The following is a 25024-nucleotide window of genomic DNA, read 5'->3' as shown; positions in this document are numbered from 1 at the left end:
TTAATGGTTGAATAGATGGTTGTTGAGGGAAGAAATTCAGATTCTGGTTAGTGAACATCTGAAAGAGCACTTAACATTCTTAGACATCAGACATTCTCATAGGCTGGCCACAATTTTAAATATTCACTATTTTCCAGTACCTAAAATATTTTAGGCTCAGCTCTGTACTGCTTGAGAATTTTTTAGTATTCAGTAATGGAGAAGCTAATAACTGCCAACTTAGCATGTTTTCTGTGTTCATATTTAGAGTAGAAGTTACACAGATACAGCCAACAAATAAAGGTAACCAAAGTCAGTGATTCAGATTCATGTTAATGTTTGTTGTTTAATGAGCAACAGGATATCTAGGCACACAGGCATACAGGCTGAGAGTTCACGACAGGACTCAAACAATCCATTCCCAAACACATAAACCAGCCTCCCTCTCTTTGATTTGCTAATTTCCCTATCATATTGGCATTTCCCCCTCTCCCAATACTACACATTATTTCATCTTCATCTTTTCCATGAATGTTTCACTGACACATTGACAGTCTGGACCAAGGAGTTGGTAGCTTACATTTTTTGGTTCCCAGTTTTTAAAGCTTAAACCACAAAGCAGACTTATTGTTCTTGGTATTTTTATTAGCAGCTAAGAAGAACCAAGACTGGAAACTGGAGACAGAAGAAATATTTAAGCTACAAGGCTATGACTGGACTTTGAAAATCTTAGATGACGGAAAGGAGATGGTCCTGTGTTCTGATGGCGGCCTCTGAGTCTGTGACATGTGTGAGTTAGAAGACCAAAGAGAGGGGGTTGGAGGGAAGAAATCTGGGTAGACAAATCAATTGAGTATCCCGATCCATCTCTTGGGGGCAGCCCTGGAACAGAAAATTTCATACGTAGCATTCAGTTATACACTTACCTATTACACTTACATAAGGAAAGACTGTTCATCCCACTAGTGAAAATAAACAGTTTAACAATACAAATATTTGTATTGTAAACATACGTGTGTATGAGAAAGAAAGGAAGGAGTGTGTCCTGTTGATGCATGAGGTCTCTCAAGCTATAATTCTGAGTAGAGAAACCAAATGTAAGTGTGAGGGACAAGTTGGACAGGGTCAAGACAAGACTCAGAGCAGGAAGAGGGGAACCTGGGCACATGAGCAGGACAATGCTTCAGAAGACAAGACAGCTTTATTATTCAAATTTCTTTTCTAATTGTGTCACATTTAGTTTTCATGGTGACTCTATGAAGTGGAGCAGGTATCAACTTCAGTTTACACAGGAACAAATGGAGACTAAAAAAAGGATAAGAGACTTGTCAGTCACCACAGAAATGATCACTTGGGGCTTTAAGAAACTCCAGTCCATGTACTATATTGCTAAGCTGCACTTGACACTTGGTTGCTTCTGCATTTTCTTGGACTCACTGGCTTTGGTACAGTCTTCATTTGCAAAAGAATGAGCATGACTTTAACAGTCACAAGTGATGCTCAACTACTAAATTAACATTCTAGGAAGATGCATTGTTAATGTTTTCATTCAATTTAGCAATACATAGAAAGTCATATCACATTGACCACATAGACAAAAATTACTAGCCAAGAACACTTGAGTACAAGATTTTTTTGTTTTGTTTAGGGGTTTTGTTTTGCTTTGAGACAGGGTTTCTCTGTGGGTTTGGAGACTGTCCTGGAATGTTCTTTGTAGACCAGGCTGGCCTTGAACTTACAGAGATCTGCCTGCCTTTGCCTCCCCAGTGCTGGGATTAAAGGCATGAGCCACCACCGACTGGCAAGTTTTATACAAGATTTTTAAAACAACACTTTAAGACAGGAGAGATGGTTGCGCTTCCAGGATACCTGGGTTTGATTCCCAGGATCCATGTAGCAGCACACAACCACCGGCAACTCCATTTCCAGGAAACTGGATACCCTCTTCTGATCTCTGTAGGCACCCAGGCATGCACGTGGTTCACAGACATACATGCACTCGTATACACAAAATAAAAAAAAATTAAAAAGATAAAATGTTATCTAGCAATTACAAGAGTGATCAAAATTTTTAAATGATAGTTCATATGTATTTTCAATGGAAAAGTGTTGTGTCACTATCAGCTATGGCTGTTACTGTTTTGACTTTCTGAGACAGGGTCTCTCGTAGGCCAGGTTATCCTCAAACTCATTATGCAGCTGAGGATTATTTTTAAATTCCTGATTCCCCCACCTCTACCTTTCAGGGGCTTTTCAACATTTTTAACATGAAAGCTCTATACTTTTCTCTATGTAAATTTTCTCTCAATTATCATGTGATGGATACTGATTCTGAAGAAACTGTTACAATTAATGTCCACACCTACAGCAGATGTCTCAGAAATTCAGAGCTAAAGAGAACAAGATGCCACTTGTGATTTCTTCTTCTTCTTCTCTGGCTGTTCACACCACTTGACACTGATGTTGTTGTCCCCAAATGCATCTTCTCTGATCTCTACAAGATTCTCTCTGCCATCTAACTTTGCTCTCCTCTGCATCACCATAGCTCCTGAACTTCCATGCTTCCATGCTGGAGAGAATGTCTCTTTTACTACACAATAGCAAACTGCAGACACAAAATTTTTTTTGAAGTTTTCATTCATAATTGCATAGACAATGGGATTACAGATGGAGTTGAAAAATCCAATTATTTGCACTACGGCAAAAATCATCTTGATCGTGACTTCATCATATTCCTTTTCAAAATTACCTGAAATAAAGTAATACTTTAGAATGTTTATTGACTTGATCAAGAGGTAACTGTACATTTCTGTCATAAGTATTTACAAAGATTTGCACTTGCACTAGTGGCTAGCATTCTCATGACTACTCATGAAAGAGGTATCCGGTGTCTGGATAAAAGCACTTTTGTAAAATGTGTTCACCCATGCATTGGCTGGTGTCTGGCATATTCTGTAGGATTTGAAGACTTTCAGTTCAGTAACACCAAGCTTCACATAAGCACAGTTACCTTCATATGTTCTCTTCCATTCCAGAAACACAAAAAAAGAAATGTTTGTATTTGACACTTGATTATCCAAGTGAAAAGCAACCAGTGAGAAATCAATGATTTCATCTGTTATAGAGGTAAATGAACTAGAAATTCCCCCATAAAAAGAAAAGAGAAGAGTGATGAGCACTCACTGTATTCAATCATCATGTGAACGATGTGGAAAGGTGCCCAGCACACAGCAAAGAGGGCCACCACTGTCACCATCATGATCACGGCTCTCTTCTTCTTCCTAGACCCACAAAGAAACATTGGTTAGCTTGGCCTCAGCAAATGTGTCAGAGTGATAGCAAAACCATTGCTCTTTGAGGCCATGTCACTTAACCACACTTTGTCAAGTGTTGGTGAACTTCTTGAGGCTGTCTGTGGGCAGATTATCAGCTTTCTCCTGTCTTTATAGTCTTCATACCTGACACATGCCTGTGATAAATGCTCAGCCTAGGTCTGGAACTCTACTATACTGCAGACATACAGTATGGTTTCATTTTCCCAATAAGCCACTGGACAGAGGCAGAAACTGGGGAAAAGAGAAGTTCAATTCACAATTGGGTGGTTAATAAATGATATCCTCTGGTTTTAAATTTACAAGTGTCTCTTCAGTGACATGGATTCCATTCCCTCAGCATGTGTGTAAAGCAGTCCATACCTCCAGCAAATAAATAGCAATACTTATAACATACAGCAAGTCTCAATGATAGAGTTAAAACTATAATGTGATCAACCATGGATTCAAGCTGACTTTTTTTCATTTCTCTAAACTAGATTTATATCTACACAGATCTACATGTGTGCTCAGTGCTTTCGGTTTCAGAAGTTCAGGCTCATCATCCGTCATTTCTGTCTGGCAACCGTTTCTCCTGGGGAAGCGATACTGCTAGGTCTTAGGGTGCTTTGTTGTCCCCTGGGAAAGTGGACCGCTAAGTCTGAGGGTGCTCAGCTGTCTTCAGGCTCCAGTGTATACACAGAGGAAAGTTTTCTTAACTGGTCACTAGAGGTCACTGCACACTTCAAGAACTCAAGAAATCCAGTCAACTCACTAATCTAAGCAATGTACTGCTTGCTTGTTTTAAGGGTCATTCAACATAGATTATGCCATGGGAACTACAAACACAGCAGTAAAGTTTTCTTGAAATTGATGCTAATAAATAATATGAGATAGCACTCCCTTTGAGTTAAAATACAAAGTATCAATTATAGTCATTTAAAATAAGCCACATTCTGGGATTTCCATGCCATGTCAGCATTTTAACCTCACTCTCAAGTGGGAAGGACTAAGGGCAGATGTAAATATATGGCCTTGTATGTGTGGGGAACGTGGTGTCCTTTGAAGCAAGGTTTTCTGCATATTTCTAACACCACTGGCAGTGAGGGAGGACAGTGCGTCTTGACATCACCGCACAGCGTTATGGTTTCAAGTAAGTCCAGGCTCTCAAAGTGAATTATAAATGATACGTGGTCCCTTCCAGTACAACTAATAAAACATATTTTGAACACTGGTGAACACTTTAATAAACAGACCTGGCTATTTTGAACATTTCCTTTCCGTGAATAGTTTGGAGCACTGAGCCGTCCCCGACTCTTTTCTTGATCCAAAGCTCATAACCAATTTTACTGTACAGGACAAGCAGCAGCAAGAGAGGCAGCAGGAAGAGGGTGACAAGGATGAAGGTAGTGTAGATTTTCTGATGCATGGGGCTGCTCCACTCTTCCAAACAGCAGATGTGTTCTTTTTCATATAGGAAGTCATACTTAACCTTTTCAGTAAAAACAGTTCAGTCATAAAACACAATAATCACCATCCAAAGAGCAGAACACAGCTAAGTGTCACTCCACTATGACATCTTAAAAACCGCTCACACAGTCACTGATGAATTTGGACCAGCTTTTATGATTATTTTGTTGTCAACTGTAGGTTTTCCCTGGACCACTAAGGCTTTGGTTTTGTTCTTTGCGGTTTTAAATGGGATGCAGTACAGTGTCTCCAATGTTCACCTTTTACCTTTCTCAATTTCTACTTCATGGGCCACACATTTTCAGTTGGCTGAGAGAGTACACTTGGGAAAATATTGTGTATCATAAGCTATCCAGTTTAATATTCATTCAACTAATACATTTTCTTTCTCAACTTTTGATGAAACAGACTTGGCAAGCATGATTTTTCTTCAAAGTAAGAGGAACCTAGCCATATTTCTATCATTATTTCATGTCAGAACCACCAGACTATAAAAGATATGGAAAGGTAGCTGGTAGCTTTCAAATGAACAAGGTGCTGGATTTAAGCTATTGTCAATCTATAGATGTTTTCATTGTATTTGTTTAATTATTTGCTATTCTGAGTCCCGTGGACTCACCTTTCGAGTTCTAAATTCACTAAATTTACAACCATCATAGATGGCATCAAATGCTAAAAGGCTCCTTTCAAGAGGCAAAGTAAACATCTAAAGTATATACTGAATCTTATCATTGGGAGAGGAATGCAAAGGAGACACTTTATTAAATCTCTGTCACTATGGAATTCCTTGAGGACATATTTCTACTTATAGTCCCAGAAAATCTCATCATCAGTTTTCAATGTCAGTTCAAAAGTTAAGACAATTTGAGTTGTGGTTCAGGTTTTACTGGTGATGATGACTATGAATGATAGCACTTAATGAAAACAGATTTGAAAATGAAATTATTTCTGACTTCTGTGGGAAGAGCTCACAAGGGTCAGTGACCATAGTGGCCATGTACTGACACATGCCAAAAGCTCAGAACTAAACTGTGAATCTCCAGATTGGTTCATACTATGCCAGAGACAGACAAAGGCTCTCCAAATACATACTAAGCTGGATTCATGACAACCAGGTTCAGATTCTCTTTGTCATTTCTTATGGCCATAGGGAATAAACTGTGAGCCTTGCACACATGCAAGACAAGTGCACTACCATTGAGTTGCTCCCCTACCCTGATTCTGTTGTATTCAAGAAAATGTGTCTCTAATCTTTAACTGTTTACAACTATGGCTGGGGTTGAGCTCTATCTATATTTCCATTCCCATCACCACCTACACCAACTCAAAGACAATCATATCCATCATCCAAGACAAACCTTGCCATTGAGCACAATTCAAATGACTCATGTTACTAAAGGTACCTTCCTCCAGAAATCACAAATCTACTGGGCTAATCTTCTGCATTTTCCTGTCCTGAGTAAACTTCTGGTCAAGGCTGTCCAGAATTAGGGAAACATGGCACTTTGATGAGGTTTGGGGTGCTGTGAGCTATATTTTTATGCACTGAGGGGAAAAATAAGAACACTTTATACTGAATCTTCTGATTTCCATCTCTGAAGATTGTGAGTCAACTCACAATCTGAGAGAGCCCAGGAAAAAGGAGCAAAAGAGCAAGATTGTTAAAGGCAAAGAATGGCTTTGATGCTGTCTATCACCCAGGAACAGGCTCGACTCTCACATTCAATTACGTTCTCTCTAATGGAGTTTCAACATGATTGTGGTCCTGGGATGCACACTGATATATTTATTTCAAATCTGAAATCGGACTTTTTCCTGACAAGAAACAAATAGGTTTTGACTGAGTTTAGTAATGAGCATGACTTTGTCTATGCTACCAGATAGACCCATTTTCTACAAATTAAATGATTTATGTATTTAGAATATGTGATGAGTGTTTTATTAAATTGATAAATCTGTTTGAATTCTCTGGCAGGGAATGAGCTCCAGGATTGAGAATTAGCTTTTGTCATTTATAAAACATGGTGTGTGAGGTATGGGTGGCGTCAGCAGAAGGAGGTAGCCATGGCAGCTGTTAGAATAAGTAATGGATTGGAGAATGTAGCCAGAACCTCAAAGGTGTCATCAGAAATGCTAGACAGAAAGAATCAGCCCTGGGCAGCACCCATCCCAGGACCAAAACATTGGCTCAGCCCCCTCTCCTCTCTTTGTTGCTTCCAAAGAGAGATGCCAAGAGTGTGGAGAGAAACATCAAAGCATCTCAAGCTAAGGGAAAGACAGGATTTTGAATAACTCCAGTTTTAGTGCGTGTGCTGCTAGAGCAAACGCCACATTTTAAAGCGATCATTATTAGGATTTTATGTGACCATGGCACTGTCCTGGGCATCTAATAGCAGAGCACATACAGTGCTTGTGACTGACAGGGCCATAAGAATTTAAATATCTGTCTGACTGGAAGTGTTGCAGGGCCTGATCATCTCCATCCGTGTTTCACTATGACATTCTCAGGTGATATTTCCACAGGTCGCAACAGAATAAAGCTAATTTTTGCTCTCATAGAGGTCAGCTTGCTCAATAGATCATTTACACAAAAAATATTGGGACACTGTATTTTATTTATTCTTATATTTTAATATTAGAGTGTGCACTAGCTGAGCAAGCTCTGTAACACTGGGACAATGCCCTCATCCTTGGGTACTTTCTTTAATGTACTTACTTTCTTCCAGGTCTCATTTGGAATCCTCTTTGAAAATATGGCATGCTCAGGAAGGATTCAGATTTGCCTCTGTCTATTTAAGGGTACAAAAGAATGAACACTTTGCTTTATAAATTAAGAATCCAAGCTGTGTGATGGATCCCCTATTGACTTTGAAGACTAATGCCTGTGCTACACTACAAGCCATGCTAATGTACACCCAAGTAGACAGGCTAAGCTGTCCATAACCACTATCCTAACGTGTTCTTTTACTGTAAATTCATATACATGGCAGAATAATCTCACATAAGGTATGGGAAAAGAAGAAAGAGGGAAAAATTAGCACCTGGACATGCTTCTAATTCAGATTTCAATTTCTTAATCAATAGGGCAACAGGAAAATCTGCTAGCAAGGAGACAATCTGTTAGTTTTAAGTGACTTACAATAAAAGAAAGTCAGCCAAACAGTGGTGGCACACATCTTTAATCCCTGAACTCAGGAGGAAGAGGCAGGTAGATCTCTGAATTTGAGGCCAGCCTGGATTACAGAGTCAGTTCCAAGACATACAGGGCTACATAGAAAAAAACCTTGTCTCAGAAAATAATAAATAATAATAATAATAATAAAATAAAGTCAAAAGTCATCGAACTCTGATGTAGCAAGACTGGAATATTTTAAGAAAAACACATTAAGTTAAGAATATGGAACGAAGGTCATTTTGTAACTTGACTTTTTTGAAATCTGAACTTTAAATATTAACTGTACAGTATCCAGTAGATTTAAATAACAGAGAAGACAATTTTGAAACATCATCTAATTTCAGTGAAATGGATGAGATCATATATATTCACCACAGTATTCTCCAAGGAAAGAGACTGAGAGAATATCTCAGCTCTGAGTCTACCTCAAGTCGTTGCACATGCCACATGGGTGATCCTATGATGATAGCCACCAGCCACACCACACCTGCAAAAATATGGCAGTTATCAAAATACAGCATAGATCAGAAAACTACATGCACGCTTAACTCTCTAATTATAATGATGCCTGGTCCCTTTTGCTCCTATCTTCTCTTCCATTGGGGTAGAGCAATTACCTCCTCAAAGGGTCTCTGTTCTTCCACTGCTTTAGAAAGTAGTGCTGCAATGGTCTTCCTAAAAGTGTGTGTGTGTGTGTGTGTGTGTGTGTGTGTGTGTGTGTGTGTGTGTGTGTCCCCACACACATATGGATGTGCTCTCCCATGGGTATGAGGATCCTAGATAAGAACATCAGGTATCATGATCTAGCACTTTCTACATTATTGCATTGAGAGAGAGTTTCTCACTGAAACTGGAGCTCATTATTTTCATCTAGACTCCCTGGCCAACAACCACAGTGCTGGGGTTGCAGACATATCTGGTCATGCCTTTCTTTTTATGTGGGTCCTCATTCTTGTACAACAAATACCCTTACTTACTGAGCCATCTTCCCAGCCCCTGCATATTTTTAGTATTAAAAACTCTTTTATATGATTGAATTTCCTGGAAGATAAAAATCCAAAATCTATAGCAATGGCCTGATATATTCTCATTTTCTCCTTTTATCAGGGCATGTTTTCCCACCTAAACCCTACTAGGGAAGGATGTATTTGGCTCATTTCCATTCTTACATCCCAGAATGCCCTGTCCTGCTCCACATCATATTTGGGTCACTCTGTCATCACTGTCCATCTGTGGACTTGTTTCCAGGATAACTCAGAAGTCACCTTTCATACATGACATGGAGATTGCTGACATTTTCAAACAAATTCTACTTCTCTAGTGGTTCTGTACCTACCCTTGTTCATGTCTTCTCAACTTCCCCTGACATGCTGGAGGGCAGAGACAATCCATCCTTCATATCTTCAAATGAGAATCTAAGGAAAATTTCCAGCCCTTAGGAGCTGTTTCACGTTTGTTGGATCAATGAATAATTTCATACACATTTATATTTATTTCTGTGTACGTATATTTTGTTTGCATGGATGCTGGCAGTGAAGTCAGTTATGAGCCACCATGGGAGTTTTGTGAATCAAACCTCACTCCTCTGGAAGAATAGACAGTGCTTTTAACCACTGAGCTATCTCTTCAGCCCTGAAACGAAAAACTTTTAAATATATTGCAGACTATCTTCTATGACCACTTCTTTAAGTCTAAAATGTATGCATCATTTTAAAAGATTTACTTTTATTACTTTATTTATGTGTATGTGTGAGTGGATGTACCTATGGAGGCCAGAAGAAGGTATCAGATTCTTTGGTGCCAGAGTTACAGGCAGTAGTTAGCCATTCAACTTAAGTAGAATGGAAATCAGGTCCTCCCAAAGAGCAGTATATTCTCTTATCTGATGAGCAATCTCTTTAGCCCCCAAAACATGTATCAAGATTGAGACAGAAAGGACAAAGGTGTATATGCAAAAGACTGAACACTTCAAATCACATCCTAATACTTACACATTGTGAGAAACTACTCTTAGAAAGTGCATGGATATGGTTTGTTCTGTTATGAAAAATGGCATTAGCACAGAGTTGGCATACCTGGTGGTCTTAACTAGTATTACACTTTAAATCTGAAATACCAATTAAAGATTCCCATGTTAAGTGTTTGGTTGTTAGGTGACGAATGTGAGAAGTGAAGGCTTTATCTTTAAAGGCAGATTATTCCATTGATAAATTTAATCAGAACGGTCTATGAGAAGGTGGGTCCAGACAGAAGGCATAGGTCACTGATTATTTGACTTTAAAAGGTATTTGTGTCCCTAGACCATTATTCTCTGTCCCCATGCCTCCTGTCTAGCAAGAAGTAAGCCACCCAATCTGGCACAAGCTCCCCAACAAGTGCTCTGCCTCACTACACAAGGGCCCAGAAACAACATAGCTAAGGACCATCAACTGAACCAGTGAGTAAAGATAAGCATTTGTCTGGGTTCTTCAACTCAGATGTTTTATCACAGTACCACAAAGTGACAAACACACCTAGCATTTTGAAAGCTCTTTGATTGGTGTACTGCTGCTTCATTTTAAAAGGGTGGACAAGTCCCTGGTGCCTCTCCACAGCAATACAGGTCATAGTAAGGATTTCTGTTACAACGGCAGTGCACTGGACAAATGGCACCATCTTGCAAATGAAGGCACCTATGACAAGGAAAGAAAAATATGTATGTGAAAAACAATGTGATATTCAGTCTGTCTTATTTTAGCTGTCATGATTAATTAATTCTGAGCCTCTACTCAAAGCTTTATGATTATAACTGTATTATAGACACAAAATAATAGAAGTGTGTGTGGGCTTATGTTTTTTCTGACTGATTTTAATGTTCTAAAGGCCAACCAAGCATGTTTACTAAAACAATGAGAGGACAAATTCATACCTAGCTACTAACACCAGGCAGGAAGAAGCCATGTAAGTAGGCAGAGATAGTGGAACATGCCTACCATCCTAGCACTCTGGAGATAAACACAGAAGGATCCAGAGAGTTTGAGTCCATTCTGGATTACATAGTGAAATCTAAATCAACCTGGGTTATACAGTAAAACCCTGACTCAAAAAGAAAACAAAACAAAGGACAATACCACCATGACTCTCAGTGGAGGGGAAAGTATGATTTGGCCTTATGGTCTGAGTTGCTGGGTCATCTGTTTCCTCCCCTTTCGCTCCTCTGTATAATCGTAACCAAGAAGTAACTGCCATAGGACCCCCAAAGGTCAGCTTTTACTTTTTATTTTCCTTTGGATCACTGTTCAAAGTTTTATATAAAGTGTTCTATCACCATCCTTTTAACTGACTGTGCTTTCTCTAGTGTAGCTGGGCAAGATGCTGCACTGCGAACACACTGCATTTTATTTGTGTGATAATTCCAAATAATGGAATATGTTGTTAAATATCTTAGAATCTAACAGTTAGATGTTAATCTGCTCTTTCTGGCCCTCTACCAATTGAATCGTAAGCCCTGTTCTGCCATGTCTGTTGCTCTTCACATCTGTGATGGCTATGTTTGCTTGGCAGCTTAACTCTATATGGAATCAAGGAACAAGAGGCCTTTGCTTAATTTGAAGTAGGAAGATCCACTTCTAATCCAGAGCTTTTGAGCTGGGAAAAGACACATTTTAAACCAGATCCGATTTGGACCACACCTGCTGCTGGAAGTCTATATAAGGACACAGAAGAGGGAAGCTTTTGCTCTTTGCCTGCCTGCTCTCACCTCACTAGTGAGTCCATTTCTTCAGTGGCATTAGTCTAATTCTTCCAGCACATACTGAAGACCAGCTGAGACACCGTAGCCTTCTGCACTGAGCAATTATTAGTTTCTTGAACTTTTTGTTCACAGCCAGCCATTGTTGGATTAGCTGTCCCAAAGCCAGTAAACACTTCTAATAAATCCTCTTCCTACATATAGAGAAATTCATTCTATAAGTTCTGTTGCTCTAGAGAACCTTGAGTAATAAAGCATCTGGCCTTCCCGCCCTTTCCTTTTAATTATTCATTGCTATCAGAGAATTATAAGAACCTGAGAGGTTCTGTAATCCAAATTCATATCATAGTAATTCTGCTTCTCTGGATAACATTAGATTCCTGTAGTTACCTTCACAATGAGCCCAACTCACTTTAACAACAGTATTTTAAAAACATTTTCATAGTCCTTTGAAAATTTCTTACAAATTCTTCTCATAACCTTTCACACTTTGCCAAGCTGTGCAAAACACCTCTGTGGTAGCTTCCTTGTATACACCCATCTGAGGCCTTTGCATGGCATGTCTTTCTCCTTGAAGTGTTCCTTCTAAAATAACTTCCACACATAGTTCACAGAAATTTCTGTTCAAGTGTCATTATGATGATTAATTCTGTATGTCAAGTTGACTGGGATAATGGATGTCTTAAATAGCTGGCACAGCAATATTTCTGACTGCATCCGTGGATGTGTTTCTGAAAGAAATTAACCTTCTGATAAACGAACCCAATAAAGATCTCCTCTCTCCAGTGTGGATAGCCATGTAATGTGGTGAGTGCTCAAATGAGAAGTAAGCTAGAGGAAGGCAAACCTGCTCCCTGAGATATATATCCCCCGACCTTGGACATCAGGATCCAAGGTCCTTGGGTTTGCACTGTAACTACACCACCAAGTTTCTTGAGCCCCCCAGCTTAAAGAAATCAGATAATGAAACACGCTAGCCTAAATAAGAGTATCAAAAATAAAACTCCCTGTGTGTTTCTCTGTATTCACTGTTAATTCTGTTTCTCTGGATAACGTTGAATTCATGTATCTCATCTTCACAATGAGGCCAACCCATCTTGACAACTATATTTTTCTTTTAATTTCATAACTTGTTGAGAATGTCTTAGACTCTACTTTAATCATAGCCACCCTACTCCTCCTTCGGGTCCACTACATTTTCCTACATCCCCAAATTCCATGTTCTCTTTTCAAAAGAACCCACTGGGACCATCTGTGCTTCCATACACTCCTGGGTACGTGGTCTTCAGCTGGAGTATGGTTGACCTACCCAGGGCTACACCTCTAAAGAAACCTGGCTCTCTTTTCCTCAGAAGCCAACACTGGTCCACAAATCCCCAGTTAAGGGGGTGGAGGTCAGTAACTCCTCCCTCCATGCTGGAATGTTGATTGGCTTGATATTGTATTGATCTTGTGAAGATAAACACAATGGCTGTGAATTCAAGAATGAAGAGGTTCTGCTGTGTCCAAAACTCACGGAGTCTGCCCAGTCCTCCCTGATCTCTTTACTGCATTTCTTCCCCCCTACTTTTTAAAGCCTCCAGGGTGAGGACCACTCCTCTGACACTTCTTTATTCTTTGACCAGTTGTATTAACTGGTTTCTGAATTAAACACCATTCAATGTACAGGGAAAATGCTCTGATGAAATCTCAGAACTGGACTAAGATATGGGTCAAGTGAATTCAGAGGGCAGCTTGATACTTTACCCATTTAGCAGAATAACATGGTAGGATGGCCCCTGTGAGTTCCTCAACCATGGGTTCTTAGTCAGATTTATAGTACCAGAAATAAAATCAGTAGGTTTCACAAAGCAATGGGTTATTTCCATAATAATTGTGCTACTACTGAGGACATGGACATGTGTTGTCCTGCTGATAATTAACAAAGGAATTTTTAATAAAACTGTGTCCCATTCCAGTGACATCTCTTCTCATTCTTTAAAACATATTTTGTCATGTTCAGGTGCCCTGCTCTGAAACACCTGAGGCCTGGGGACTGCGCACTGTGGATCCAATCCCAGCAGGATCCAGTCCACCCAGAGACAGCCAGCCTCCTAGTACCTTTCTCCACCCATGGGGTGAGATAAGTGTGGACCTGTTTCCAGCCTGCCTTCCAGTGCCCTGCTGGGAGCCATCTGAGGTCTGGGGACTGTGCACTGGGGAAATTATCTGGCTGCCCAGCCCACCCAGAGACTGCCAAGGCCCCAGAACTAGTCCTGCTTCCATCCACGGGAAGAGGAGAGCCATCAAGAGTACTGGACCTGCTTGTACCCACCAGAAGGGAACCTTGGTCCCATACCCACCAGGAGAGGAAGAGACTCCTCCTGCACCCACTGGAAGAAGACATGGGAACAAGACAATATAAAGCACCTTCAACAACAGAAAAACCAATATGACACCTCAAGAGTCCAGGGACTCTATACCAGCAAGACCTGAATATCCCAACACAGAAAAAGCAGAAGAGAATGACCTTAAAAACAACTTCATGAAAATGATAGAGGCCCTCAAAGAGGATATAAGAAAATCCCTTAAAGAAATAGAAGAAACAACAAACCCAAAAAAAAATACAAGAAATCAACAAATCTCTTAAAGAAAGCCAAAAAAAAAAAAAAAAACAAAAAGCAATCAAACAGATGAAGGAAACATCTTTCCTTCAGGTTTCAAGACCTGAAAACTGAAATAGAGACAATAAAGAAAACACAAACGGAGGGAATGCTGGAAATAGGAAAGCTGGGTAAACGATCAGAAACTACAGATGCAAGCATAACCAACAGAATACAAGAGATGAAAGAGAGAATCTCAGGTGTTAAACAAACACTAGGAGAAATAGATTCATCAACCAAAGAAATTATTAAGTCCAACAAATCCCTAACACAAACTATCCATGAAATATGGGACACTGTGAAAAGACCAAACCTAAGAATAATAGGTATAGAAGAAGGCGAAGAAACCTAACTCAAAGGGGCAGAAAACATATTTGACAAAATCATAAAAGAAAACTTTCCTAACCTAAAAAAAAGACATGCCAATGAAATTACAAGAAGCTTACAGAACACCAAATAAAGTGGTTGCCACATAATAATCAAAACCCCAAACATACAGAATAAAGAAAGAATATTAGGAGCAGCTAGGGAAAAAGGTCAAGTAAGATATAAAAGCAAACCTATCAGAATTACCCCTGACTTCTCCATGGAAACTATGAAAGCCAGAAGGTCCTAGAGGGATGTTCTACCAACACTAAGAGACCATGGATGCCAGCCCAGACTACTATACCCAGCAAAGCTTTCAACCACTATAGATGGAACAAACAAGATATTCCATGACAAAACCGAATTCAAACAATACATATCCACTAATCCAGCCCTACAGAAAGTTCTGGAAGGAAAACTCCAACCCAAGGACATTAACTACAACCAAAAAAAAAAAAAGCATAGGCAATAGATAATCCCACTTTACCAACAGCCAAAAGGAAAAAGGAGTGAAAATCCACACACAATTACAACAACAACTCCAAAACAAACAAAAATAAGCAATCACTCAATATTAATGGTCTTAACTCACCCAGAGATCTACATGGTTGATGCCAACTAGCAATCTAAGCAATAGTCTGAGAGGCTACCTTAAAAGCCCTTCTCTGATAATGAGATTGATGAGTTCCTGGTGTGTCATCCTAGAGCCTTCATCCAGTAGATGATGGAAGCCCTAGCAGACACCCACAGCTAAACACTGAACTGAACTCTGGAATCAAGTTATAGAGAGGGAGTAGTGATGAGCAAAGTGGTCAAGACCTGACTGGAGATACCCACAGAAACAGTTGACCTGAACAAGGGATTACTCATGGACCCTAGTCTGATAGCTTGGAAACCAGCATAGGACTGTTCCAGACCCCCTGAAAGAGGTTGTCAGTTTGGAGGTCTGGTTAGTCTATGGGGCCTCTGCTAGTGGATCAGTATTTATCCCTAGTACATGAGTCAACTTTGGGATCCCAGTCCACATAGAGGGATACTCTCTCAGTCTAGACACATGTGGGAGGATCTAGGCCCTGCTCCAAATGATATAATAGACTTTGATGATTCCCCATGGAAGGCCTCACCCTCCCTGGGGAGCAGAAAGGGGATGGGTTAGGGGGTTGATGGCTGGCAGGGGAGGAGGAGAGAGAGAGGGAGATTGATGTGTAAAAGAAGCTTGTTACTAATTTAAATTAAAAAAGGAAAATATTTTGTCACTCATCTTTTAATGCTATGTAGATGTATATGAATAGATGGATGTTACAAGTATAATTTATTTGTTTGTTTCATTAACTACTGATAAATCTCTACTCCTAATAGAAGAATATTTGCTGATTTTTATCCACTGATGTACTCTAATATTTAGAACAGTTCAATAAGCATTCCAGCTGCAGACAATGACTTACAAGGAGCTCTCAATGCATAAGGACATCCCATTCAATGTGGGAAGTTCTGCTTGAAGAATGTATTTTTTAGTTCTAATCACTTCAAAGTTTGCTTTCAGAGTCTCAAAAAAGCCAAGAACCTCTTCTTAAATCATGTATGTGGCTCCTCACATATTTCTGTCATTCCTGTCTTTTCTAATTGGCTCAATTGTTCCTCATTTGATATACTTTTCAGACCTTTCAAGTCCTAAACCAGTAAACCCAAGTTAGAGACAACCAACACAGACACTGGGAGACTTTCTTGTGTCTCTGGCCTGGCATGCACCACTGCCACCACTGCCCAGTTATAAACCCACTTTGTAAGGATAATGTGATTAGAATTTTTTCTACTCTTTTGATCAAATTGTTTATTTAAAATGTTGAGATGCATGGTGGTGGTAGTGCATGCCTTTAAACCCAACACTTTGGAGGTAGACACAGGTGAATCTCTTTGAGTTCAAGGCCAGCCTGGTCTACAGAGCTAGTTCCAGGACAGCTAGAGCTATTGCACAGAGAAATCCTATCTGGAAAAACAAAAAAAAGAAAATAAAATGTTGAGATAGTTCATGGATAGAAGAACAACCAGATGAAATTTCTTATAAACACATTATCAGTATGTTTTAGGAGTAACTACCCAAATAAGGCAGAATCTTAGTTGCAGTGTATCTCATTATAAATACATTCATTTTATACATCCCACTAAGATGGGGTAACTGACAATTAATTCTGTATTCTGACCCTAACTTTTTTTGGGGGGGTGGCTTTGGAGGCTGTCCTGGAACTATCTCTTGTAAACCAGGCTGGTTTCAAACTCACAGAGATCTGCCTGCCTCTGCCTACCAAGGGCTGGTACTAAAGGTGTGCGCTACCACTGCCCAGCTTTGACCCTAACTTAAATGAATAGCCACCTTGAAATTTCATCCTTTATAGAATGGCATTAGTAATATTCATCTGCCATTGAACCATATATTTCATAAAATGCTATGAACACCCAGTATAGGATGTGTTCTTTTGTGAATTACAGCTCTGCACCATGGACACACGGGGTTTTAAGCCTTAACAGGGAAGACTGGGCAAGCTCAGTGAGATTCAGCTGTGTTTTGAAAGAATGTAATAGAGATAGAAGGGGATTTGAAGTGGTGTGGTTGCATGCATACTAGCAGATCTCTACTTTGTGTTACCACTCACTCTTGGGCCTTGCCTGTTTAAAGTTCACTGCTCTATCTTTATGCTGATCCAAAATACCTTCTAGTATATCCCCTTAAGCTTTTTTGTTATCAAATGTTGTTTTAAATAAAGTAAACCCTCTTGATATGCTATCTGTGTTACCTTTTGGTCTGCAATCAGATTTTCTTAAATGTAGATAACTAGGGATGTAATTAGAGTAACCATCTATAGACAAGAGTCAAACCATTGAGAAGGTGGTATAATGCTCCATAATTGCACTGTGCCTTTCTGTGATGTAGGGGAAAAACACTCAACTAGGCATTTGAGGACTTTTAAATTTTTATGTTTGTGTGTGTGTGTGTGTGTGTGTGTGTGTGTATTGTTAAGTCTTCGCTATAGAGATATGAACTCATGAACATCCACAGGTAATCACACACACACACACAGAGAGACGAGAAAGAGAGAGAGACAGAGAGACAGAGAGACAGAGACAGAGAGAGAGACAGAGCGACAGAGAGACAGAGACAGAGACAGAGAAGGTGATAGTTCCTTTGGAGTTGGAGTTGTGGAGTTACTGGCAGTTATGAACTGCCAGATGTGGGGACTGGGAGTTGAACTTATACTTTCTGAAGGAGTAGCAAGTACATTTAATTGCTGAGCCATGCCTCCAGTCCCCACATTTGCAGTTTGAACAAGCAAAGACCACTCTATATCAGTTCTGTACACATTAACATCTCAGAAGAATATAGTATAGTCCAGCAGGTGGGTACTTTACTTTCTTATTCCAAATGAGCAAACATATTCACAAGCCACACACCTTTGTCTAACTATACCCTTAAGTTCCTAGTTTTGTTCAAATTTACCAAATTCTGCGCTTATTCATTCTGCTCATTGTGTCCTATAGAAGGAAAGCATGGCCTTTTCACCAAGATGGCGCCAAAAGCGAAGAAGGAAGCTCCTGGCCCTCCCAAAGCCGAAGCCAAAGCAAAGGCCTTGAAAGCCAAGAAGGCAGTGCTGAAAGGCGTCCACAGCCACGAAAAGAAGAAGATCCACACGTGACCCACCTTCTGATGGCCCAAGATCCTGCGGCTCCGGAGACAGCCCAAATACCCTCAAAAGAGCATGCCCAGGAGAAACAAGCTGGACCACTATGCCATGATCAAATTCCTCCTGACCACTGAGTCAGCCATGAAGAAGATAGAAGACAACAACACGCTTGTGTTCACTGTGGATGTCAAGGCCAACAAGCACCAGATCAAACAGGCTGTGAAGAAGCTCTATGACGTTGATGTGGCCAAAGTCAACACCTTCATAAGGCCTGACGGAGGGAGAGAAGAAGGCATATGTTCTCTTGGCTCTGATTATGATGCTCTGGATGTTGCCAACAAAATTGAGATCATCTAAACTGAGTCCAGCTGGCTAATTCCAAATATACACTTTGTCACCATAAATAAAAAAAAGAAGGAAAGTAGGGAACAAATAAAATACAGTCAAAATCAGCATTGCTATCAAAGCAAACTGTAGTAGCAGAAAGCCAAGGAGACCTAACTGTACATTCCTCAACTGGAAAGCCCCATTGAAACCATTCCTTCTGGTGGTTTTTAATTAATTTCCCAAGGTGTGTGGTGTTCTGCAAGGGGGTTGTTGCTGCAGTCCAGAAGGAAGAGGGGTGAAGCCCAAGGCAGACAGGGAGAGGAGCCCCAAGCTCTAGCGCCTCAACTGGGACAATTCTGATTGAGCTGGCTTTATTATGTGAGTGAGCTGCAAGTTGAAAGAGAGTTTTATAGAACCCTAAAGTGAACTTGTACAATAGACATTGGGAGATCATGACAGTTTTAACCCATGGATCTCTTCCTAATTCTGTTACCATTTAATACAGTTTACCATGTTGTGGCAACCAATACCATAAAATTATTTAATTGCTACTTTGTAACTATAATTTTGCTACTGTTATGAGTCATAATGCAAATGTCAGATATGCAAACCCCAAGAGGGTCACAATCCACAGGTTGTGGATTATTCACAGCAAAGTCAAGCATACTATTAAATGTATTTAAAAACATGGACTGCCTGCCTCTTCTTGGCCTCAACCTTCTTGATACAATTGTCTCATGACTTGTGAACTTTTGCTAATGTTCTGTTGATGTAGGAGGAGATGGAGAAGGGCTTTGTCACAGGAAGGAAAACTTTTCTGAAAGACAAAGCAGAAGGCATGAGAGGAGGCCAGAGGGCCTGGACTTCTGCGAAGAAAATCCTCTGGTTTCCCAGAACCACAAATAGAAATAGTAGGCTGCCACAGAAAACTTGCAGGTGGAAATGAGCTGCAGAAGTAGTGATGTTTCCTGAATTCATGGAAGGAAACAAAAGCTGTTCTGCCGGCATTGAGAAGACACAGATGGCTGCATTTGTATCATGATGCATAGTAAAATAGTTGTTTGCTATGTGACCATTACTGTGACAGATGTTTTGGGGGTTATTTTTTATTTTCTCTTTATTACTTGAAATGAGACAAGTATTCATATGCAGGTGTAAAAAATATATATGGAAAGCTCTTATAAATATATCACATAAGTGGAGAGTCATTAATAATGATGACAGTCAGAAAGTCCCCCAGACTCACAGAAGTCATTGCAATTTTTAACAAATCATTCCTTTACCTTAATGAGTAGTATTCCACAGTGCATCTGTTTATGAAGTGTCACAGTTTAGGAAACACTAGTCACTGAAGGAGATCAGGAAATACTCCAGCTTTTATTACAAATACATCACTTTTGAAACTCGCACAGATTTTGGGAGTGATACAAATTTTCACTTGTGAAGAAGGGCGCTCATCTCACAGTGTTATAGTTAAAGGCAATGACAAAGAAAAGGGTGTGACGGTAATGATGTGTAAGCGCCAGTGCTGCTAATTGACATCGATTACATAATCATTCTATAAACTATCCACACAGTTAAAATAAAATAACATGTGTGTTCTTTGCATGGCCGTAATTGCTGACAGCAACTTTCATTAAGAACAAGGACATCATGACATTAGGGATGGATAAAATTATTTGTTTCTTGTCTCAACTGAATCAACATTTGACTGTGGCAAAACAGTTGATGTATAAAAAATTTAAATGTAGCTAATTTATTGCCATTTGAAAATATACTTATCGATTCCTGAACTCTTTGAACCTTTTTTTTTTCTTTTTTCTTTTTTTGTTTAAATTAGAAACAAACTTATTTTACAGGTCAATCCCCATTCCCTCTCCCTCCCCTCCTCCCCTGTCCCCCACTGACCACCTATCCCATTCCCCTTTCTGCTTCCCAGGGAGGGTGAGGCCTTCCATGAGGGATCTTCAAAGTCTGTTGTATCATTTGGAGCAGGGCCTAAGTCCTCCCCCTTCTGTCAGTTACAAAGTGCTCAATCTGCATTCTTTTAGGTCATAATGCCTAAAAAAAGAATTAGTGACTGAAATAGTCATTTAATTAATTTTTTACTATTATTACTATCATTGCTATCTTTTTGGTACAGACTAAGTGTTAGTAAATTTAAAAATTGAAAAAAATAGAAAACTACAAAAAGAATCCATTCATTTTTTTTGGTTTTATCTGACTGTTTAACCCCTAAGTACTGAATGTCAGAGGTTCATAAATGTCACAAAATTAAAAGTATTAAATGTATACCTGAAAAAAGTTTTTAACTTGTTTAAGATCAATATCCCAAATCTATTTATAACCTTGTTAGTGACTGTTCATTTGGTTTTTAAGAAAAGCTGCTGCATCTTTTTCACAGTAAATACATCACTGTACATTCTTTTGTTTATTTCTTGGTTTATTTTTGAGACTGTATTTTAATTACAATATTTCTCCCTTCTCTTTTCTCTCTCCAAACCCTCCCATACACTCCTCCCTGCTCTCCTCCAAATTAATGACTGCTCTTTTCATCAATTATTATTGCATGCATACGTGTGTTACACACACACACACATACATACATATATATATGTGTGTGTGTTGTGGTTTTCTATAGTCATTCCCCTGTGTTGCCAAGAGAAATTTCCTTGATGAAAAGTGAAGACTTCATTTACCAGTGGATATAAGGACAAATGCTTATAGATTGTTGTTATGGATTATGCTGATTTAATAAATTAGTGGTTGTAGATTATCCTCACTAGCACTGATTTGTTAGGTTTTCAGTACCATGAATGGTATCCCTCTTGCTGAGCTTATCTTAAGTGCAATTATAGAGCTGCTGGCTACTGCCAAGGTATGTATGCCACTTTTGTACCTGTAGATTTACTGTACCATGGTGGTTATTGGTTATTGATGTGGTTCATAGGTGTTACAGCTGTATAAGACCTATTGACTGATTTTCTCCTTTGGAACTTTGCATGGTACCTTCTAGTACCATTGAAGATAGTCCTCAAGGAGGAAGGTTTGAGCTCAGTTTCAGCAAAGGGGCCTCTGGGCCCTGTTTCTGAAGTACAGGAAGTCCTTACCAATAGGTACATACCTTCTACCTCTGGGGAGCAACCAAGGATTATAGCAATACCTTGTGATGTACTGGGATTCTCTTAGACATCTCTGACTATCAACTCAACAGTGGGCTTCTCATGCCTGTTTTGAGCCTTTTGTTAGATGGCCTTTAGCTATTAGAAGTAGCACTGTGAGTCCAAATGGGAACTTTTCATTCAAAATAAATATATACCAATTTGTATGTATTGTAGATATTTTATATAGATAATTAATAGTATGGTTCTCTGTGAGTTTTTTAAATGACCTCACTGATATCTTACCCTCCTTCATCCTTTTTCTGTACTTATCTCTCCCCCACCTCTGTAGTTAAAAAGTCTCCTCCTTTTTCCCCAAATCTGATCACTTTCACTGTGCTATTTCCCTCTCTTTTGGTCCCCACCTCCAAACTACCCAATGGTCCTTTTAACTTCCCTGGTTTCTGCCATTACTCCAGTTATATACTCACATCTGAAGATTTGTAGCTAGGAACTTTAGACTGAAGAGAACATGAGACATTTGTCCTTCTCGGTCTAAGTTACCTCACTCATTTCTAGTTCCGTCCATTATATACAGATTTTGTTATTTAATTTCTCTTTATAGCTGAATAGTATTCCATTGTGTATATGTACCATATTTTTATTCAAAATAATTTTAATATAATATATATTGTGATCTTGATTTCCCTTTCCTCATCTCCTCCCAGAACCTCCTCACCTCCACACCCGTCAAATCCCATGTCTTCTTTATCTCTCCCTTTAAAAAACAAACAGGCAAATAAAAAACAGACAAATCATAATAAACAAAGCAAACAGAAACAAACAAAAAGTCATAAGAAATGTAGACAAACACACACACACACACACACACACCATAAAAAAACAGAAAATTGGAAACCGTAATAGATAAGCAAAAGACAAGGTTAAAGAAAATAAACTCAAACAAAGCATTATGAGATAAAACATTTCAAAACATGCCACTGAGTTTGTTTTGTGTCTATCAGCTATTGCTGGTCATGATGCATACTGTTAAGCATGGTTTTTATTCCCAGTGAGTCTTCATTGAAGAAAACTAGTTTTTCTTTGTGAGTGGTTATCAACTGGAGATAGCTTCTGGGACATATGTCTACTTCCCCTCTCAGCACTGGGGCCCTATGTTGGATAGTTTTATATCAACTTGACACAGGCAAAAGTCATCTGAGAGGAGGGTACTCTTGGGAAGCTCCACCCAGTCTTGCTCTTCCCATTCCAGACCCCTCCCCTGAGAATGCCCACCATGGGCTGCTCTACTCACAGGAGGCAACTAAAGCTCCCTCCTCATGGTTTCCCCTTGTGGTTTCTCTTCTTTCCCTGGAACCACCCAGGAATGCTTTACCCAGATTAAACCTGGATTTACTAATTTGGCCTGATCTGATCTATTGCATAAGCAGAGAGACTTAATATCTGGATACAGAAACCTTTCAGGAACCTCAATTAAGAAAATGTCTCCATAAGATCTGATTGTAGGCAAACCTGTAAGGCATTTTCTTAGTGATTGATAGGGGAGGGCTCAACCTATTGTCGGGGGTGCTGTCCCTAGGCTGATAATCCTCAGTTGTATAGGAATGCAGCCTGGGCAAGCCGTGAGAAGCAAGCCATGAGGAGCACTGCAGCAACCCTCCATTGTCTCTGCAAAAGTTCCTGCCTCTGGATTTCTGGCCTGTTTGAGTTTCTGTCCTGACTTCCTTTGATAATTAACAGAGCTGTGGAAGTGTAAGGCAAATAAACCCTTTAATCCCAAGATATTTTTGGTCGTGATGTTTCATTGCAACAATAATTAAGACAGACCCCTACTGGCTCAGACATGTGCAGACCCCATGCATATTTCCGCAGTCTCTGTGAATTCATGTGTGTGTCAACCCTGTTGTGTCTGAAAGGCACTGTTTCCTTGTTGTCTTCCATCTCTACTAGTTCCTTCAGTCTCTGTGCGTCCTCTTTGACAGAGTTCCCTGAGTCCTGAGAGGAGGGAGTTGATAAGAAAGACATCCCACTTAGGACTGAATGTTTCAACATCTCCCACTTTTGGCACATTGTCCCATTGTGGGTGCCTGTATTAGCTCCCATATCCTGCAGGAAAAAACTTCTGTGATGATGCCTGAGCACAGCACTAATCTATAGGTATAGCAGAATGTTGTTAGGAGTCATTTTTTCTAGGTTCCTTCAATAGAACAGTAGGGTTTGGTTCTTCCCTGGGTCCATGGCCTTACATCAAGTCAGAGCTACATGAGCAGTATCAGGTATTGTCAGGTTGTCCTGATATCCTGGCTACTGTGAATAGAGCAGCAATGAACATGGCTGAGCACTTATCTGGAGTAGGATGTCAAGTCCTTTGGACATATGCCCAGGAGTGGTATAGCTGGTCACGTAAACTAAGGTAGAAAAGACCAGTTATTAGATACTGATTGACTGGTTGATTCTGTGATTGACTGCTGGGGCTATCTATTTGTCAATCATGATTTTGCTTGCTACCTGAAACAGGGTGGCCTGGAGGAGTAGCTGAAACTTTGTATCATTGCCCTTAGCAACCTGCTGGCTGCATATATGCTTCTGTCTTATGATAGATTCATTTCCAGCTTTTTGAGAACACTCTACATTGATTTCAAGAGTGGCTGTACCACTTTTCAACCCTATCAGCAGATGTATTTCTTGTATTTTATTCTTGTTTTTAAGAAGTCTTTTACCAAGTAACTTTTTGAAAATTGAGCAAAATAAGCTATTTGAAAATAGCTACTGTAATGGCATACTCAGTATTGCCTCTGTTTAGATGAGAACATAGAGGATCTGGAGTTCTTTCCAGTGCTAATGGTAAGCACTGTCACTCTGCTTTTCGCTTCTTTATAAATATCCTGGTTTATTACAAGGAGGCCTATATCGATTTTTTTATTATTAGAATTCTGAAAGAAGGGCATGTTGAAGCATGTATTCCTCTTTAATTTGGTTTGCTTTTTGGATTGTTGTTTGTTTCCTCATTCATCTTGGCTCTGGTGCTCTTTTTAAATCTGGAGGCTTTTTTCTGTACATTTTTTGTGGCATTCCTATTGATCAGATCCTTCTGTGTTCAATGAATCCCTTCCTTTGTGGCAAAGCTCTGCCTTTGTCTTACAATTCTTCCACTCTGTGTGCACTTTCAGCACCCACACTTTCCCTGTTAAGCAGCTTCTCTTGCCCTTCAAAATCCTTCTGGAG

At 39.6% G+C, this 25024-nt stretch overlaps 2 protein-coding genes across 2 annotated transcripts in view; one reads left to right on the top strand and one right to left on the bottom strand.

Moving 5' to 3' along the window:
* Positions 1-1733: 1733 nt before the first annotated feature.
* LOC101827852 (pyroglutamylated RF-amide peptide receptor) overlaps positions 1734-25024 on the bottom strand; it is a 59451-nt gene continuing 36160 nt past the window's right edge. Inside the window, exons 2-6 of the mRNA XM_005076108.4 lie at positions 10449-10607; positions 8361-8422; positions 4547-4782; positions 3163-3260; positions 1734-2728 (exon numbers count right to left, since the gene is read on the bottom strand). Of these exons, the coding sequence (XP_005076165.1) occupies positions 2370-2728; positions 3163-3260; positions 4547-4782; positions 8361-8422; positions 10449-10607 (914 nt within the window). The 3' untranslated portion in view covers positions 1734-2369. The remainder of the gene's footprint in view (positions 2729-3162; positions 3261-4546; positions 4783-8360; positions 8423-10448; positions 10608-25024) is intronic.
* Positions 18234-18707, top strand: LOC106021605 (60S ribosomal protein L23a-like). Its single transcript, XM_040739127.1, is given in 1 exon segment — positions 18234-18707. A coding segment is annotated over 1 exon segment (474 nt).

Source organism: Mesocricetus auratus, unplaced genomic scaffold (genome assembly GCF_017639785.1).
Source record: "Mesocricetus auratus isolate SY011 unplaced genomic scaffold, BCM_Maur_2.0 Super-Scaffold_100676, whole genome shotgun sequence".
Lineage (NCBI taxonomy): Eukaryota > Metazoa > Chordata > Mammalia > Rodentia > Cricetidae > Mesocricetus > Mesocricetus auratus.
This window is presented reverse-complemented; position numbering and strand designations above follow the sequence as displayed.